We start from the raw sequence: 20,406 nt of genomic DNA, 5'->3' as shown, positions 1-20,406 counted from the left end.
AGTCACACATAAAGCCGGTGAAGCCAAAGCTGCTTTCACCTATCAAAGGTGCGCATGATGAGTTTATAAGTGCGGCACTGGCCATCATCACCTATTAGTCAAACTTCCATTATATTGTATTTGCCATTTCATTTCTGTTTGTATTATTATTCAGCTTGTGAATTTTAAATTATTTGTATAAACTTTATCGATTCTAAAAATGTATGACCAAATTACATGCTCATCCTTCCAATGAGAAGAAGTTATAGTTGATACATGGGTTATTTGTGGCTTTACTCCCATATGCATACCTCCCAACTGTTCCGCTTTTCCCGGGAACGTCCCAGTTTCAGTGTACCCTGGGGGGGGGGGGGGCAGTTGGGAGTCCCCCCTGTCACCTGTGAACAGCGTCTGTTCCTGCAGTCAGAGGGCCTGGGGGCATGCAATGGCAAAAATAGGGGCTTGGCCTCTCGGTAGCGTCGTGAGTACAGGGCATTCCCCCTTCCCACTAGGCCATGCCCCCAAAATATCTGCGCGCGCCTTTGCCGCGCGCTGTCCCTCCAAGCTGCAGTCAAATGTTGGGAGGTACGCATATGAAACAGTGCTAAACAGGCATCTTCTTACCGCATTGATGCCAGAAAACTGCTGAGAGATGTGAAGGACCAGGGAGACTAAAAGTGGTTGTCTGTAATTTGGAGATTTAAACAACTGAATGATGGAAACTTTCTTTTCACGCGCTGCTTCCTCCTTCTCCTTCCTCATCTCCTCAATGTCTTTGGATGTGTCATACTCTCCCTTAAGTCTTTTCAAAACTATAAACAGAATACACAATACATGTGATGAATATGTTATACTGTATTACTATATACATTAATCTAGGCATGCATTAACATTGCCTGCCCAACAAATGCCAGGACTGGGCAGTGCAATAATACGACATACCCAACAAATGCCAGGAATGGCCAGTGCAATAATACGACATACCCAACAAATGCCAGGACTGGCCAGTGCATTATTACGATATACCCAACAAATGCCAGGACTGGCTAGTGCAATAATACGATATACCCAACAAATGACAGGACTGGCCAGTGCATTATTACGATATACCCAACAAATGCCAGGACTGGCTAGTGCAATAATACGATATACCCAACAAATGACAGGACTGGCCAGTGCATTTTACGATATAGCCAACAAATGCCAGGACTGGCCAGTGCAATAATACGATATACCCAACAAATGCCAGGACTGGCCAGTGCAAAAATACGATATACCCAACAAATGCCAGGACTGGCCAGTGCATTACTATTACATGCACAACAAATGACAGGACTGGCCAGTGCAATACTATTATTGGTCTGTGGGTAGGGTGGGGGCTAAATGATGTCATTCTTATCATTTAGCCATTCTTATTCTTTGCTTTTACTATCATAACATAAATATATATATATTTTTTCAGTTTTATCAATAAAAAAACTTTTATCTTAGGGGTGCCATAAAAAAAATTCTGATAATTTAGTAAGCAGTGATTCAAGAAAGTTTGGGAACCACTGTCTTAGAGTGATACTGAAGTCACTTTGGCAATTAATGTCATAATGAAGTATATCACTTCATTATGACCTGTGACAATCCTGGATGACCTTCTTTTCCCTTTTCAGTGTCATTTGTTTCTAGGCAAATCACTTAGCATCCATTGCACACAATGCTGACATTCAGCGAGTTAAGGGATGTTTTTGCTACTGTGCCTGTGTGAACATTACTAAAAATTCATAAAGCACATGTGTTTATACACTGTGTATAGGCAAATATGAGGGATGGAAGTTCCAGTTGGCCAGAAACTCCCCTTAATGTCCATTTGCGCATCGCCAAAACACTGTCATCTGTTGGCATCGAGTGAAACTACATCTCTCTCACACATGCACAGATACAGAAGCAATCGCATGGTAGCAGACTAGCTTTTGAAGCATTTGCTTAGAGCGGATTTACTAGTACGGTATAAAGGGTAGAATGGAGCTGCTGCACATGTCAAGTGGCATTAGATTTTCAAACAAGTTTAATCATTGCACCAATGGTAAGTGACTTACTATGATCATTAGAAGCCAGACAGAGTATCATCAGACACCATATAATACAGTACGGCTGGTGCAAGTTTTGTTGATATGTCCAATGGCTGTGTCTAAAGACTCACAGACATGGCTACAGCAAAAGACGCTAAGGCAGTGGCAGCAGCAAGTGACTCAGAAACTGCTCCACACGGCAAGTTTGCACAGATAGCTGAATGGTATATGTAATAAATAATATTTCTTCACTCGGCTGCATTTATGATGGTCAATGTATGGACATGTTTAGGAATGCCTTTGTTAGAAAACAATTAGTGAAGTTATACATTAAACTGAAGAATGTCTCACAGGGTTCCCAATACCAAGCTTCACAATCCAAGGTACTAAAATAACTGATGGCAACTGAGAACACACCATAAAATACGTTATATAAATATCTCAGGTCATCAGTCTTCCCGCCCCTTCTAGCTGTGTCTTGCTTACAGGATAGTTCATTTATTTACAGTTTCTTATATAGCACATACATATTCCACAGCACTTTACAGAGAATATTTGAACATTCACATAAGTCCCTGCCCCAGTGGAGTTTACAATCTATATTCCCTACCACATGTACACGGACACAGACATCCTAGGGTTAAATTATTGGGAGCCAATTAACCTACCAGTATATTTTTGGATTGTGGGAGGAAACCGGAGTACCTGGAGGAAACCCACGCAGGTACGGGGAGAATATAGAAACTCTGCACAGTTAGAGCTATGGTGGGAATCGAACCCATGATCTCAGTGCTGTGAGACAGTAATGCTAACCATTACATCATCCGTACTGGCCAAATCTAACTTTACAGCTGACCCTCGTTTGAACTAGATCTAAATTGTTCCTGTGTTTCTGTGGGGGCCTTATATCGTGAAAAATGGCTCCTAGAAATGTCCATTTAGCTTATATTTTTCCATTACATTCACTATAGTTGTGTAATAATTTGTGTCTGAGTTTTGTGCAGTTGGGAATGAGAAATAATATTTAACGAGACACAGCACAGATACACAGATTCAGATTGCGTGATTAATCCAATGATTAAGGACACTTATTTTGTGTTCTTTCTGACTCCATCTTGTCTATTTGACTTCCCCAGGGGTGTGTATAATGATGAACCTGTGACAATCCTGGACGACTTTCTTTTCCCTTTTCAGTGTCATTTGATTCTAGGCCAGCTTTTTCAACCGGTGTGCCGCGACCAGTTTCTAGGTGTGCCGCTGCCAAGTCTGGGCCGGCTCCAGGCATGTTTGAATTCACGCAGGGCACCGCCATATTGTAGCCTGTAGCCAGCCTGCTCTGACATCAGACGCCAATGCTGCACAGCGAGCACTGAGTAGTTCAGCAGCTTTAGTCCACCTGCGGACCACCGCACTCCCCCTCCCTCGTCACCAGCACAATTACTGTTCCTGGCACTGTGGGGGCATATATGTATCTGGCACTGCTGGGGGGGGGGGGGGGCAGGGGAAAAGGCAGGATTTTCATGGGGGGTTTCCATATGGGATACAGTCAGCATCCTGATGGTCAGGATGCTGGCGTTCATTATACCGACGTCAGCATCCGTACTGCCTTCAGCAGATGCACACATCCATACACACAGGCCACTCAATGGCGCCGCTGAATAAAGTAAATAATTATATATACTATATGTTCTGATGTGCCGATGCGTGGGCAGGGGGTTTCCAGGTACTAGGTGCCTGAGGGGGGGGGGGGGGCTTATCAAGTCTATCCGGCACTGCTGGGCTGCATATCATATCATATCTATCTATCTATCTATCTATCTGGTACTGCTGGGCTGCATATCATGTCTATCTGGCACTGCTGGGCTGCATATCATGTCTATCTGGCACTGCTGGGGGCATATCATGTGTAGCGGGCACTGCTGGGGGGCATTATATTTAGCTGGCACTGCTGGGGGGGCATATCATGTGTAGCTGGTGCTGCTGGGGGGGGGGCATATCATGTGTAGCTGGCACTGCTGGGGGGGGAGGCATTATGTGTAGCTGGCACTGCTTTCTACAAATTTTTAGAGAAATCATACAATTTCTGCGCATGTGCATACACAGGGTACGTGCAACAGCCTGAACGCCAGGTGCACACAACCAGGACAGTGGGTGGGTGGCGGAGAGGGGCGTGGGGTGGCCCCATTAGCATATGGGAATACCCAGTGTTTCATGGGGTTTCCCATGAGTACATGCTAATGAGGCCATGGCGCGGGTGCGGGGGGCAGGCAGCTGACATCAGGTAATCATCCCATTTCCTTCCCAGCGTGCACACATATGTAAGTGACTTGAAAGTCACTTTTATATGCAGGCACCTTCCACATCTTTTGATGGTCGGCAACACCATCGAACGATGTGGGAGGTTCCCCCTGCCCTGTGAATGGATGTCACTGGGTGTGACATCCATTCGCAAACCCCTGCGAGTGAGTCGCCCTTGGCGGGGTTTGGTGGAGTCGGTTACTAAGCAGCTTTCTTTTGCTGCTTAGTGAGCGACTAAACGCGGCTCCGCCGACCATACAAGGAGATGTGTCCGAGAACACCTCCCCTCGCATGCGGCCGAAGGGGAGCAAATTTATGATGGTTGCTGATCATCGAATGATTTCTCTCCCCTCCGGAAATAAAAGTCAGTCTAAACTAACTATTTCCTCCGCTATCTGCTGAAGACAGGGCGAGCGCTGACTACATGTGACGCCAGCCGCCCGCCCTGAGCAGGGAACGCCCAGTGTTTTCATGGGGAGGGTGGGGGGGACCCATAAAACTTTGGGCATTTCCCTCCTGCTGCCACCTGCCCGCCCTCACCTGTGCAACCGAAATGGCGAGTGTGATGTTCGCCAAAGGAGTTTGCACAGGGGGTCTGCACATGCACAAATACGCACATGCGCAGACCCTCCACCATTGGAACGGGGCTGAATTCGGCCCCTTCCAATCCAAGCAGAATCAATCTAGTTCAAAAAGTACGTGCAGCACATACTTGTCGACACAAGCAAAAGGTCGCCATGGAAAAGGTCAACCTATTTTTAAGGGATACTTATATTTACCATCCACGTTGACTCTGAATGGGAATGGTAAATTGTGCCAAGCGCAGTGGTAGCAAAGCCAAGCACCTCACTTGAAGCATTGCAAGCAAAGCAAGCCATGTAAGGGGTACACTAATTGGGGCTCCATATGCTTAGGTGTCAACATTTTCATGTGAAAATGTTTTCCATGTCAACCTTATGCTTGTGCCAACCTTTTGTCAATGTCGACCTGTGCATGTTGACCATGACTGTCAACCTAGACATTTTCTGTGAACTATACCACACCCCTCCACATGGCCTTGTCAAAGATAAGTATATTGACAATTTTAACTAGTCACTGCAAATCTCTTTGCATTATACGGCAGTCTCTGCCTCTGACCATCACCATCTGCCTGACATCCCCTGCCTATAACCCTTCCTCATCATCATTGGTCTGACATCATCTGCATGTATCCCTGCCTCACCACCCTCTGCCTGACATCCTCTGCCTGTAACCCTTGCTCACCACCCTCTGCCTGACATCCTCTGCCTGTAACCCTTGCTCACCACCCTCTGCCTGACATCCTCTGCCTGTAACCCTTGCTCACCACCCTCTACCTGACATCCCCTGCCTGCAACCCTTGCTCACCACCCTCTGCCTGACATCCTCTGCCTGTAACCTTTGCTCATTACCTTCGGCCTCACATCCCCTGCATGTAACCCTTGCTCACCACCCTCTGTCTGACACCCCCTGCCTGTAACCCTTGCTCACCACCCTCTGCCTCTTTTTCTGAGCAGCTGTCACGACAGCGGAGTATTACTAAATACTGATACATAACTAAGTACTTGCTGCTGCACCAATAGGCCCCCAATAGCAAAAACCAAAACACAGTCACAGCAGGAAGATTTTCAAAAATAACTTCTCAGATCTCCTCTTGCATAGACAATCGCAGGGTTATAGGTAACAAAGATGTTAAATAAATCCATGATCTAAGCACTGCAAGGGAGCTTGTTTGTGTAAGCGTGAGGCAGGGAACCAGAACGATAGGTCATTTCCTTATGTAGCCATGACACAATCACAATTTGCACTGTCAGGCTCACCCTATTCTGTTAGTTCAGCAAAAGTAAAAGTACGAATAAATAGCTGATCAGCTTAGAAAAAAACCTACTACATATGTATTTGGTTTGTAAGAAATACTAATAATGTGACTATCATGCACTAGTGAAGATGTGTAATGTGTTGTGGGTTTGGTAGCCAGATATATGATGTAGTGTGTGTCAATAAGACTGATACAAAATAAATCATACACAGCTTACCCTCCACACATGACTCAGGTAGAGAGATAACAGACTGCTCTGCCTCTCTCCTCAGCGCAGCACACAGTACAGAGAGGAATGACAGAATGGCAGTTAATAAAGCACAATGTTTAGAGCCCCCTGCACTGCACACAGGTCCCAGTGAATGCAGTACAGGGCACCATACTGTCACATGACTATACAAATCCCCATAATAATATCTGTTCAGCTAATCAATAGATTAACTACTATTAGCTATTTGCACAAGTGTCTAATCTTTGTTACTGTTAACTTCTACCCACTGATCATTTCTCCAGGTAATGGTAAGAGCTAATGCAAACTCATTACTGGATGGAAAAACAACTTTTTTTTTTCTGCTAAGCTTTAAGTTCCGGCTCCTTGCACTTTGGGGGTGATTCAAGTTTGTTCATAATTGGGCGAACTCAGCCCCATTCCGATGGTGGAGTGTCTGCGCATGTTATTGAGGGGATGTGGGCCACGCTGTCAGCAGGGAGAGGCGGACGTTCAGAGGATGGCCCTTACCTGCTCACTAAACAGCGAAAAAATGCTGCTTAGTGAGTGGGTTTGAATCAGGCCCATTGTTTTCATAACTGTCTTGCATGCGTGAGCTTTAAGGGCGGCCTGGATCATACTGTATATTGCATTTTGCAAGAGATGCATCCTGCCACTCAACACATGCATATGGGGGTTTATTAATGGTGTATGCATGCGAAAAATCCGGTTCAGGACCCAGAATTAAATTTGCGCATGCGTTGAGTTATGTGTGGGGAGGGAAGCAGCATTAGTGCACTGCTTTGCGAGCCTTGTAGCACCATCCATTGGGTGGTCGAACACCCACCCCCCCCCCTGCGCACTATTCGCCGATGTTCACCGCAGCGCTGCGAATACATGTTTTACCTAAACATCCATTCGCAGCCTTGCGTGCGTGCCCGAAATCATTTGATGGTCGATGACCATCGATCATTTCTGTAGCGCTCACTGATCTAAGTCACTCTCTGGTGACTTAGATTAGCGGCGCCCTGCTCCGAGAACAGGGCGGGCAGCTGACATCCCCGGAAGGCAGGAGGCCGCCCCTGTTCGCATGGGGATGCCCAGCATTTTCCTGGGCGCACCCCGCACATGTGAACGCCCCTACCCGCCTCCTGCACGTCCCCCGCTGCGTGCTCCTCAAAGACTAGTACTGGAAAAGGGGCGGGGGGGAGGGGAATTGGAAATACTTCTGCACTATTTATTTTATTTTATTTGTTCTGATGAGTCCCCAGTTGTAGCTGCTATGTTAGGTTACAGTTAGAACAAGGTGGGGGTGCTGCCAAAGACAATAGGTTCATGTAAAAAAAGGGAAAAAGAAAAGAATTGTCTTTTTTGTTGGTGCACTGAAGAAAGAAAACTCAAAATAAAATGTACCTTTTAATTGTATCTTAAATAAAACCGTTTAAGTGAAATATATGCCACATAAACTTATTTAACAAACATTGAACAATAAAGTTATAGTAAAAAAGGGGATGCACGCGTTGTGTATACAGGTTGAGTATCCCGTATCCAAAATGCTCGGGACCAGGAGAATTTTGGATAACGGATTATTCCGTATTTTGGAATATTTTAATATTTCAATGATGTATTTTGAAGTATCTTGCATTTATGCTGTATAAACACATAAAATAAACACAAATATATTTTATTACCACGTAAAATACACACAAATATATTTTATTTGTTAAAAAAACAAGGTTTCAAAACATGAAACAAAATTTGTGTACTATGTCAGATATTGAATTTGAATGCCAAGCAATCATTTTCTTGTACATATATAGTGCCAGTTACATATCATGTCGTCAGTAGTGCTGTTACATATGTCCCCAGTGAGTTTTTAGCTAAACAATTTTTTTTTTCCACTTTCTGGAAAGTATGGTTTTCGGAAAAATTCGGATAACGGATATTCGGATACGGGATACTCAACCTGTATAATTAATTCTTTGTTCTATTGTGTTGTTTTCAAGGGATCTGTTACATAATGTATCCTGTTGATTTAACTTTTTGTAAATGCGTTACTAACTGGTAATCACTTCTGTAATAGAGACACGGAGATCCCCTCTCTGAGTATTATTCTTTTAGCAGACGTCCTTATATGTTAACACTTCACTGAAACCAATCTTTGTCATTCTGATATATCATTTATTGCTGCTTTAATATACAGAGTACTGTATCTGCCCATATATGGACAAAAATTGATCATAAATGTGGTGCCAGGATTTAATATCGAGATGGTGAGGGAGAATATAAGCTTGAGCGCCAATGATTTATTATATACACCAATTCTTCAGATGTCTTTGTGGAGTAGGAAAAAGCAAATAGAGTTCTGCGGCTGACTGATTATAAAAAATAGTACAATATGACCAGACTTGGTTAAATAATACCAACTCCCCTGTTAATTGAAGCTGTTCAATTTGGGATGGCTCAATGTCCCACAAAAACCGAAAAGGAACTTTGTGAAGGATAGAACTGTGCAATCCCGGGTACAGTATTTAATCAATAATATGACATTTATTTATAATTGTCTCCAATAATTGGTACAATATCCTAATATCACATAAAATATACCAGTGCTCGAAGTGGGCCGGTATAGGACGGTATGTCATACCGGCACTTCTTACAGCTCTTTTTTTTTAGCAGGTTCTAACTCCCCTGCAGCTGTCTCCACCCCACTCAAACATCCGGCATCTGTCTGTCACCGGCACCTACCCTGCATATCACATAACCAGCAAACTGTTTTCTTGTGTGTGTTAGCATATGTCAGTGTCGGCATCAGTGTCGGGGTTAGTGTGATAGCACATTTGTCTGTACATTAAACTTAAGGACACGCCCCTTTGTGTGGCCACGCCCCCTTTTCTGGAGCACGCGCGCAAGAGAACATTTTTATTTTTACATACCCCCACTTCAATATTTCCACTTCGACCATTGAAATATACAATATATAAATCGACAGTATAAAAACAAAAGAACACAACCGGTTGTGACCACATATAACGCTTAAAAAAACATAATACTTAAAATAGGCATGCAGAATGGATTAGTTGCACATGCTCTGTACCTATAATTATGAATTAGCAAATAAGCAGAGTAGATTTTGCTTAGTCCTTGGCAGTATGTTAGTGAATACTATCCCCGCCTCTCTTACCGTATCAGCGGCTTCTTCAAGGAGAAAAAATGGCATAAGCGTTTTGCCATTTTTTCTCCTTGAAGAAGCCGCTGATACTATAAGAGAGGCAGGGAAACACATTGGAGGTTATTAATCAGCAAAGTGCACTGGAGGGATAACTTCATTGGTACAACAACTACGTCACACTTTCCAAAGTTTACTCTGGATAAAGTTGTTTCAAGGGCTAATAAGCACCAATGACTGGGAGGCTTGAGAAGAGGAAGGTGACATTGTGTAAGGTACCCCTGCTAATGTCTGGCCAGACATAAAAAACTGGACAAATTCAAATGTATCACATGCATACCAAGTATGATAATTGAAAACACCATAAACCTAAACCGGTGATATTTATCAATACTAACTATATATGGTGCCCTATTTGTGACACAGAATTGCTTACTAACAAACTGCCAAGGACTAAGCAAAATCTACTCTGCTTATTTACTAATTCATAATTATAGGTACAGAGCATGTCCAACTAATCCATTCTGCATGCCTATTTTAAGTATTATGTTTTTTTTAAGCGTTATATGTGGTCACAACCGGTTGTGTTTTTTTGTTTTTATACTGTGGATTTATATATTATATATTTTATGTGATATTAGGATATTGTACCATTTATTGGAGATGATTATAAATAAATGTCTTTATTTCTTTATGCAGTATTAAACCACTAATGCTAGGCAGCTCTACTCTCTCAAGGCACCTAGATCTTCTAAGGATCTCTTATAAGAGCCGAATATTGGTCTATATTATATGCTTCAGCTTTCAGGAAATTCCTAAGACAAGAATAATTTTTCTGCTCTTATTGCAGAAATAAAGACTGCTAAGGCACAGCAGCTATATGTCATAAGGATATATATATATATATATATATATATATATATTTATATAGATGAAAGTCACGCTGAGAAGTATTGATTAGTAGTTTATCATATAGACCAATTTTAGATATCTTCAGGGATAAAATATGTCTGCTGCTCTTCGTGCAGTGGTAAACTGCCAGTATGCGGCAGCTCTGTTTCCTGGAGGTATACAAGCCTTTAGCAAGTCTATTATAGTGCTGCTTTTAAATCTGCAGAAGATAGCTTGACCATTAGATTATGTATTTCGGCTTACAAATATCTGTGGGACACAATTAATTATGCTGCTTTTGATGACGAAATAAAAACTGCTAGGGCATGGCAGCTGTGTGTCATAAAAGTGTACATATTGGTGTACATTAAAGAACATAAATGCTCCAAGTGTTGTTAATTGTTACAATTATTAATGAGGTGATCTATTACAGAAGTTTCCCAGTTAGAAACTAATTTACAAAAAAGTAAACTCAACAGGATACATTATGTAACAGATCCCTTGAAAACAACACAATAGAACAGGGGTTCCCAAAGTTTTTGAATCACGGCACCCCGAAGCATCAGAAATGTTTTCATGGCACCCCTAGGCTAAAGGTTTCTTATTGAGAAAGTCAGAAACAAATATTAAGTTAAATAAATTATGTTTATCTCATCCTTAGGATCAGTTATGTGGTAATGGACAGGATTCACTTCTGTTTGTCCACAATTTGACTATTACAATGGACATAAAAAACTTGAATTGGTCCTGGACCACCAACCCAGGGCACCCCTGCAAGTCTCCCAAGGCACCCCAGGGTGCCACGGCACACAGTTTGGGAACCACTGCAATAGAACAAATAATTAATTATATACACAACACGTGCATCCCCTTTTTTGATATAACTTTATTGTTCAATGTTTGTCAAATAAGTTTATGCGGCATATATTTCACTTAAATGGTTTTATTTAAGATACAATTAAAAGGTACATTTTATTTTGAGTTTTCTTTCTTCAGTGTGCCAACAAAAAAGACAATTCTTTTATTTTTCCCTTTTTCTCTGATGGCACCCACCAGGAAGACCTGCATAAGCGAATATGCGCATGCACAGGCCGTCAACATCGGTCCCCGTGGTGAATTCGCAATGGGCCGATCAAACTAGAATGGCCGCGTTTGTCCTGGACATTTAATGTGTATGGTTACGATCTTTCCTATTTATTATGGAGGTATTGTGGGTTTGTTATATGCTATAATGTTCAGTAGTTTACATGCTTGTGCCCTATAGATGGATATCCCCTCAGTATGGAGTTGTACTTGTAAATTAACCATTCTGATTTATAAGTCTAAAAGCCCCCATACAGATGGAGCGCCCTTCATTCTTGCAGGGTCTGGCGATCTCTAGCCGACAGCCCCCACAAGCCGCCGGAAGGGGACGTGCATGTCCCCTTACTACGGAGCTCCCCGCCGTTTCACCACCTGTCCCCACCTTCCTGCTCCCCCCCCCTAACCATGCCCGTCTCCCTGAAGCAGAGACGGACAGGGTTCACGCCCCCCACCGCCTGGAAACTGGGACGTGTGTGCGTGTGGGACGCTCATGCGTCACAGTCAGATGGAGCGTCATCTCGCCAGCAGGGGCAATCTGGCGAGCCCCGGCGCTGGCTGAGAGGCGCTCCATCTGTACATTAGTGTGACTTGTCTGAAGAGCAAGTGCATCCGATTTCCCTTGAACTCCCCAGCAGCTTCCTGGGAGCCCTTCTATCCGATTTGGCACTTGATGTGCCATTTTTACATGCTATTTTACAAGATGAATAAACTTACATATATATGTATGTATGTATAAAGCAAGAAAAGGAAAGGTCCAAGAACAGAGCCTTGGGAGACACCTAATAAGTGCAGAGGAGGTGGAATAATGAGATGAGACAGAGAAAGAAACAGCAGAGAAGTAGGATAGCAAGGAGAGGGCACTATCAAGGGAGTGAAGGTTTGGGAGAAGGGGTGGTTAGGGAAATGAGGGGGTAGGCTGTTGATGGTCTGTTGGTAGTAGATGGCAAAGTCAAGGACAGATAGTGAGGAATGGAAATGACGTGGGGGTGGGTAGAGTACGGAGGTGATGTTGGCAAAGATATGCAGGGATTTATAATAGTGGGATGAGAAGATCTGAAATATGACTGCTTAGAGACAAAGGGTGTGGTATGGGGCTCCGACAGTTGGGATCCCGACAGTCATTAGCCCGATGTCGGGATCCCGACTGCCCATACTCAGAGAGCATGGAGAGCGCAAAAAAGCCCCTTGTGGGCTCACTGCGCTCGCCACGCTGCTACGCGAGCCACCTATTCTCCCTCTATAGGGGTCGTAGACCCCCACAAGGGAAAATAGCGGGTGGCCATCGGGCACCCGGCTGTCGGCGTTTTGACAGTCGGGATCCCGACTTCAGGTAAATGACTGTCGGGATCCTGACTGTCGGGAACGCGTCCGGCACCTGAGACAAAAAGCGCACTGTTGTTAGATGACAACATAATTTGGAAATGGAGGAAGTCTGTCTTAGAGCTTGAATTCACATTTCGTTCAGCGGTATGTGAATATTTTGCAGATATCTGGCGAATTTAGAATAACAGGGTTGAGATGTTGATTTGCAAAGGTTAATGGTGGTCACTGCTGATACAGAGTCAAGAGCAGAAGGTACTGTAGGTATTGTATAGGGAGGTGGCTTGTCCAGGACAGAGGAGAGAGAGAATAGGAGCCATGAGTGAGTCAAGGGAGGAAACTGTGTCAATGGCCTCAATGTTATGCTTAGTGATGATAGTCATGGGAGGTGGAGATGGAAATGCAGAGAGGTTGTCAGAGAGGGGGAAATGAGAGTTGGAGAAGTCAGAAGTAGCACAATGGTTCCCACTTACATAAGAGGGTGAAGAGATTAACTGGGAGAGACCAAGTGATGATGTTAGATTACTGAGTTTACAGGCAGAGATTCTGTAGGGATACTAATTGGGATGTTGAAATTACTTGAGATAATGGAGGGAATGTCTAAGGACAGGAAGTGAGTGAGCCAGAAAGCAAAGTGATCAAGAAATTTGGAGGGAATGCCAATAAGACAGTAAGTGACAGCTACTGGAAAGTGAACAGGTTGGAATAGACATATGGCTTTGACCTCATATAGTTATGTATTAATAATTTTATTAGACAAAAACAGTAAGGAATAAAAAAAAACATACAGTAAAGCTGGCCATACATTAGAACGACCTGCATGCAATGCAGATCATATGATCAATCGAACGAGCGTTTGTATGCGCTATAAAACACAGATGATCTGCTTATGACCGCAAGCCATCCCAAGTGATCATACATGCAGCACATATGATCAGTTGAGCAACCTCTCTACCCGCGGGACCGCGCATTGCACCAATATACCTCATGATGTACACATCAAAAATGTGCGTTCAGGACAGATATCGTTCTACTGTAAGGCCAGCTTAAGAGTCCCATGATTAATGAATGAAAAGCATAAATAATCTGTTGCAATATTAATTAGCTTTAAATATAATCACAGATTTAGTTAATGAAAATACATATACAGAACAGTAGATACTATACTCATACTATACCTATTTTATATGGCTTGTTACAGCAGTGCAATACATATGTTATATATGCGCACTATGGCTAATTCTGGTTATTACTTACTTCTTTTAGTAGCTTCTTCCCTTCCAAGCTTAATGTACACATATCTGGGGCTTTCTGGGCAAAAGAACAGCATGATAGTTTGGATAACAGCTGGGACACCAGAAAGTCCTAGGAGGACAGGCCATAAATTCTGACTGCCCAGGATAAATTCTAGGCCAACAACCTAAGGAAGCAAAGTATGACATTTTCCATCAATACAGGCTGACAGCAATCACTGCTCAAATACACAGATTCTAAAATTCAGTCCTCAGGACCCCACACGGTGCATGTTTTGCAGGTCTCCTCACAGTGTCAAGTGAAATCATTAGCTTCACCTGCAGATCTTTTAAAATGTGTCAGTCAGTAATGAGTGCACATGAAAACATGAACTGTGTGAGCTCCTGAAGACCAAGGGTGAGATGTACTAAGCTTGAAAGTGATAAAATCTAGAGTGATAAACCACCAGCCAATCAGCTCTGTCCTGATATTTTTCAAACACAGCCTGTATCATGGCAGGTAGGAGCTGATTGGCTGGTGGTTTATTGCTCTCTAATTTCTTACTTTTCAAGCTTAGAACCACTGATCTAAAGAATGCTACAGATTAGATATCACTAAAACTGCATCATACCTCCCAACGTTGCCCTCTCCAGGAGTGAAAGAATGCTCTATTCCTGGACTTCCCTCTTAATTTACAATTTTCCTCACCTGTGGTGAAGCACCTTTCTTATCAATAAACCTGGTTAAAACAGGGGGTGGCAATCATTAATTAAGTGGGAAGTCCAGAAAGAAAGAGAGCATTGTGTCTGTCCTGGAATGGGCCATGTTGGAAGGTATGCTGCACTGTTAATGTCTGAGCTACAGTATATGCATGGTACAGTGTAGGCAAACATGACACTATCAATAAATATGGGCTGAAATGTAATTATAAATATTCGTTCAAGTGTTGACTTATATAAAAGTGTCCTCCTACATTGAACATTGTTACACATAAGGTACAAGATGCCGTTTGTGACTGCAGTGGTTAGCGTACACTATTTTTTTGTAGTCACATCAAAAATGCAATGAAAAATGTCAGTGTACCAGAAATGTTAGGCTGCACCTTTAACCACACAGGCATTGGTATAACACACATACAAAGATGCATAGGAAGCACAATGGAACTTGGTATGAGGAAAAATCTGCACGTATCGGAGCCATTTTCTCACAGATTTAAACTCATATCTTATACTAGGTGATTCATCGCGCCCTACGGGCGCTCTTCACACCGTCGTAGGGGGCTACGCCCCATTAAAATGAGAGCACACTGTGATGCTAATGACACATTATGCTGCACACCTTGATGCCCATTACACCCCATACTGTGATGGCAATTACCCAATGCTGCCCACACCGTAATGCCCATTACGCCCCATACCATGATGCCCATTACACCGCACAATGTGATGTCCACAGTGCCAGATATGCCCCCACAGTGCCAGATATTCCGTCACAGAGCCAAATACACATATGGCCCCACAGTGGCAGATATGCCCCCACAGTGGCAGATATGCCCCCACAGTGCCAGATAATCCGCCACAGTGCCAAATACACATATGCCTCCACAGTGCCAGATATTCCCCCAGAGTGCCAGAGACACATATGCCCCCACAGTGCCAGAGACACATATGCCCCCACAGTGCCAGAGACACATATGCCCCCACAGTGCCAGAGACAAATATGCCCCCACAGTGCCAGATACACATATGCACCCACAGTGCCAGATATGCCCCCACAGTGGCAGACAGATATTCCTCCACAGTGCCAGAGACACATATGCCCCCACAGTGCCAGACACATATGCCCCCACAGTGCCAGATATGCCCCCACAGTGGCAAATATTGCTGGGGGGAGGGGGGGAGATATGCCCCCACAGTGATAGATATTGCTGGGGGGAGCGTGGAGTGCCAGATATGCCCCCACAGTGGCAGATATTGCTGGTGGGAGGGGGGAGATATGCCCCCACAGTGCTAGATATTGCTGGGGGGAGCGTGGAGGGGGGGGGGGGGTGGAGAGCGCTTACCCAGTCCCTGTCTGCGGCCCGCGCTGGACCTCCTCCAGCCCTCCTGCGCTTGCCGCGGCTTCCAGAACACGGACGCGGCTACAGGAAAATGGCCGCTGGCCTCCTGCACTGAGTACATGTCCTCAGTGCAGGGGGCCGGCGGCCATTTTCCTGTAGCCGCGGCCGTGTTCTGCTTCTGGAAGCCGCGGCCAGCGCAGGAGGTCCAGCGCGGGCCGCAGACAGGGACTGGGTAAGCGTGCCGGGGGGCATATGGCACCCTGCCCCCCGGCCCAGCCCGACATTGGTCTGCGCCCTGGAGTAGGCGCTGCCGGAGTGTGCGCTGCCCACGCCTGCCCCGCCCCCCTGCCGGACACGCCCCCCCCCCCGGTCTGCTGCCGTTGGCTAATTGGTCCTGACGCACTTCTTTCCATGACGTCGTGCTGTATGGCTATTTGGCTACATGTGTCAGCTGGGAGGGGGTGTGTGACCCCCGCCCAGCATTACGGACACAGTGTCCGGATGATTGACACATGTAGCCAAATATATAAGAGATTCTATGCTGCACGTATATTTAGATCTTCAATATACTCTGCAACATGGGGCCCACTTAAGTCTTGAAATCCCCAAAGAACACTCTGAGGGGTAGATTTAGGAAAATATGTGCTATCCCCGTGCGTTATGGCAGGGCATAGCGCTTCCCCTGATCTATGACACCAGCTGTGCGGGAGTCTAACGTGCGGCGGTGCAGGGCAGGAGTCATAGCGCAGGAACAATATTTTATACTGCGCGCCTGCCTCCTACCCAATGTATGAACGACTATCGACTTTGACAGCTGCAGGCGGCGATGCCCTATGCCCACAGCAGGGACAGCGATGACCCTGCTGCTGGCTTTGAGCTGCACTGTGGATCTCGCATGAGTATCGAGATCCCGCGCATGCCCAGTCCAGCCAGCTGGGGGGAAGGAGACAGCATGTCAGTGGAGGAGGCATCGCCGGAGGGGGAGTTAGCGATCCCCTGCTTCGGCGGGCAAGATGTTAATACATCTTGTCGGTCTCACCTCCTGCTTTGCCTCGCTAATGATGCGAAGCAGGAAGTGTTATAGCGGCGCGTTAAGCTATCTTCCCTGAATATGATATTACTTTTCTTGATTATGTATACAGCATATAGATTGAGAATGGATACAGTTATGCAAACATTCACAAATTAGTTTGCAATTCCCGAAACATACAAGAGACTTTTCCGCCTGTGCAAATGGGAGTAGGTCTAAAGGCTTCCACTAATCTGAGACTATTAGACCGGTTAGAAGTGGTCAGCGCTGATGTTTTTTCAAACACACTCAGAAAATGTCAGGTTTCCTTACCCAAACGCCTGCTATATTTAATATCCCGATTTATTTATTTCTTTTTTTACCCTAAATAGGGTTTACTTTTTCAAATTTCAGACACAGGACCTTATCCACAGCCAATTGAACCCTGGATTCTATAGCCAGGAGGCAGGCATCCCACCACTAACAAATCCCTAAACAAATACAGAATATCCATTGTATCTGCATGTGAAATCGGGGCATAGAATATTATCCCCTCACACTGGATACATATGTTTGCAAACTAATTATAACTGGAACTACAGTATGTTGCACAGTTTAGTTAAATGTATCTTTATATTGGTAAAACCTAACAAACAGACCAGCTTCTAGCTGGACTCAAGGTGCCCATATACAGAGCATCTGATTTGCAAGGCGATGCAGGCTCCCACACATCGCACATTGCAAAGCACAAAAAGCATTTGCTGCACTTACTTTTTGATATAGATCGCATCGTATCTAATTCAAAATGCACAGTGCTTTAAAAGGCACATTGTACGCGTTTTGTACTAGAGGCGATGCAATCTAGTTCAAAACACATGGTGCGCATCTCTCCATTTATGGGCACCTTAAGGACTATTTTCGTACTTTGAACCACCAATATATTAGTGAAAGCATTCTTGATGCACATTATATAAGGTGTGGCCAAATGAAAAGGAGACTTATGCTGTAGCGGCGTTGTATCTAATCACAGTGGGTTAATGTGTTTGCAGATAGATGAGGTGGCATTTTCCCAGTTGTGTATATGTAGTGAACAGCTTTGCCTCAGTTGTTTTGCACGGTCTGATGCAAAATGGATTCCTCCAGTTCAACGCAAAGAGCTGTTATCCATTTTCTTCACGCATGCTTCAGCAATTTCTTGCAGGATGAAGGTGCTCTACAGAGAGCAGTGTCTCGCACCGTGCACCATATTTCGATGGTGTCAGCGTTATGAGGCGGGAGGAAAAAGCACCAAGGACTTGCCACGGCATCCCGGCTCCCCTCGTCGAAAAAAAGCAAACTTTAGCCAGAAGGCCGGAAAAGTGATGCTCAGTTTCTTTTTTCGACAAAGAAGGACCTCTACTCATCGACTTTCTGGAAGAGGGTGAAACATTTAATGCTGAACAGTACTACAAGACATTGCTGAGGCTGAAACAAGCCATCAAAAACAAGTGCAGAGGCCAGCTCTCAAAAGGGATCTTGCTGCTCCAGGACAACGCTAGGCCAATAAGACCCTCGGCCTGCTGGCAAAATTTTGATGGGAGGTCCTGAAACATCCTCCATACAGCCCTGATATCTCCCCATATGAATCCCGTATCTTCGGTCACTTCAAACAATCACTGAAAGGTCTGGATCCATCAGCAACCCAGGAGTTTCTAGTTTGTGAACATATGAATAAATAAATATCTTTCTTTAATAAGAGCACATCATTTGTCCTTTTTTGGAAAGTCAGCAACATTGGGAATTATTTTTTCCTAAGATCTATAAAAAATTGTCAACAGAGCAGCGTAGCAGATCTGTATTGCATTTTATGCAGCGTCAGGAGCGCTGCCTAAATCACCGAAAAAATGGCCACCTTTTTCCAGTGATCTGCACTTGCGCAATGGATTGCTCACACTAGACAAATTGCCAGAAAACTGTCCGACATGCAATTTTTCTGGAGAGTCACGCATGCGCAGTAGGACCTGAGCGCTCTAGTGCTCAAACCCTACTACACACTGCACTGCTCCCTGGAGAGAGTTAGAGGCTCGGTCAGTGGAATCTGCACATGGGCCTCCTCCTCTCTTAAAATGCCCTTTTCAGCGTAGAAGTGCTCTAGTTCATTTAATGCAGCTTAGTAGTGCTCTAGTTTTTATACAGCATACTAGTAGTGCTTTATTTAATTTTATACTATAGTAGTGCTCAGGGCCGGTGCTAGGGTGTCCGGCGCCCTCCTGCAAACCATACATTTTGCGCCCTTTCATATTGCCATTGCAACAAGCTGCAGCCCGATTGTGGGAGCGTATGCAACATGCGATCCTATAGAGGATCTCGGGTGCATGTACATGTATGCATACACCATCAAAAATTTTTGCAGGCACTAAAGGTGCCCATACACGCTGCGAGAATCACATACGTTATGGGCTAGATCGCATCGCACGGCATGCATGCAATGTGTGTGCGATGCGATCCGAAAGCAGTACAAAAAGTATGTGCAGCACATACTTTTTGTACTGTGCGATGCCCGCAGGAGTGCACATCGCATTGCACGCTGCTATTGCAGCGTGTATGGCCACCCCCCTCATGACTGAGGGGGAAAGTAGGGGAGAGATGGAAGAAGAGGGGATGAGATAGAGGGGCCGGAGTGTTGAAGACTGGCAGTGGCACTGGCACAGCACACTGAGAAGAGGGAAGGAAGGGGAGGCGGCGCTGCTGCCTGCTTATCATTTGATTGACAGCTGACAGGCGCAAGGAGCAATGGGTAGGGGGCGGATCCAGACATGACATGTCATCCAGGCATTCACAGACAGCGCTACATGCCTCAGCGCAAGTGTCTGTGTCCAAACTGCCACCCGCTGTCAGACAGGCACTGCAGGCGGCGTGCAGGCTGTGTGCACTCGCGGTACAGGGAGCAGCTCTTTATACTGCCGCCTGCCCGCTGTCAGACAGTGACAGTGAGGGCTGAGGCAGCTTTAACAGAGCAGGGTGGGAGAGAGTGCCTTTTCAGCATGGCGCCTCCCTGCTTTGCAGGAGCTGCTGAGTGGGTAGCGCCAGCCCTGGTAGTGCTCTAGTGCATTGTATGCAGCTAAGTAGTTCTCTAGTGCATCTTATGCAGCATAAAAGTGCTCTAGTGCATTTTATGCAGCATAGAAGTGCTCTAGTGCATTTTATGCAGCATAGAACATACACGGACCCGGAAGGGGAGTAGGAAAGAATCTTTCAGAACACACAAGGTTTGTAGTCAA

At 44.9% G+C, this 20,406-nt stretch overlaps 1 protein-coding gene across 1 annotated transcript in view; it reads right to left on the bottom strand.

Annotated features, from left to right (window-relative positions):
• Nucleotides 1-20,406, bottom strand: part of SLC2A2 (solute carrier family 2 member 2) — a 68,967-nt gene that overhangs the window by 17,389 nt on the left and 31,172 nt on the right. Inside the window, exons 6-7 of the mRNA XM_083177773.1 lie at nt 14,103-14,265; nt 604-791 (exon numbers count right to left, since the gene is read on the bottom strand). Of these exons, the coding sequence (XP_083033899.1) occupies nt 604-791; nt 14,103-14,265 (351 nt within the window). The remainder of the gene's footprint in view (nt 1-603; nt 792-14,102; nt 14,266-20,406) is intronic.

Source organism: Crinia signifera, chromosome 3 (genome assembly GCF_055691185.1).
Source record: "Crinia signifera chromosome 3, ASM5569118v1, whole genome shotgun sequence".
Taxonomy (NCBI): Eukaryota; Metazoa; Chordata; class Amphibia; order Anura; family Myobatrachidae; genus Crinia; species Crinia signifera.
This window is presented reverse-complemented; position numbering and strand designations above follow the sequence as displayed.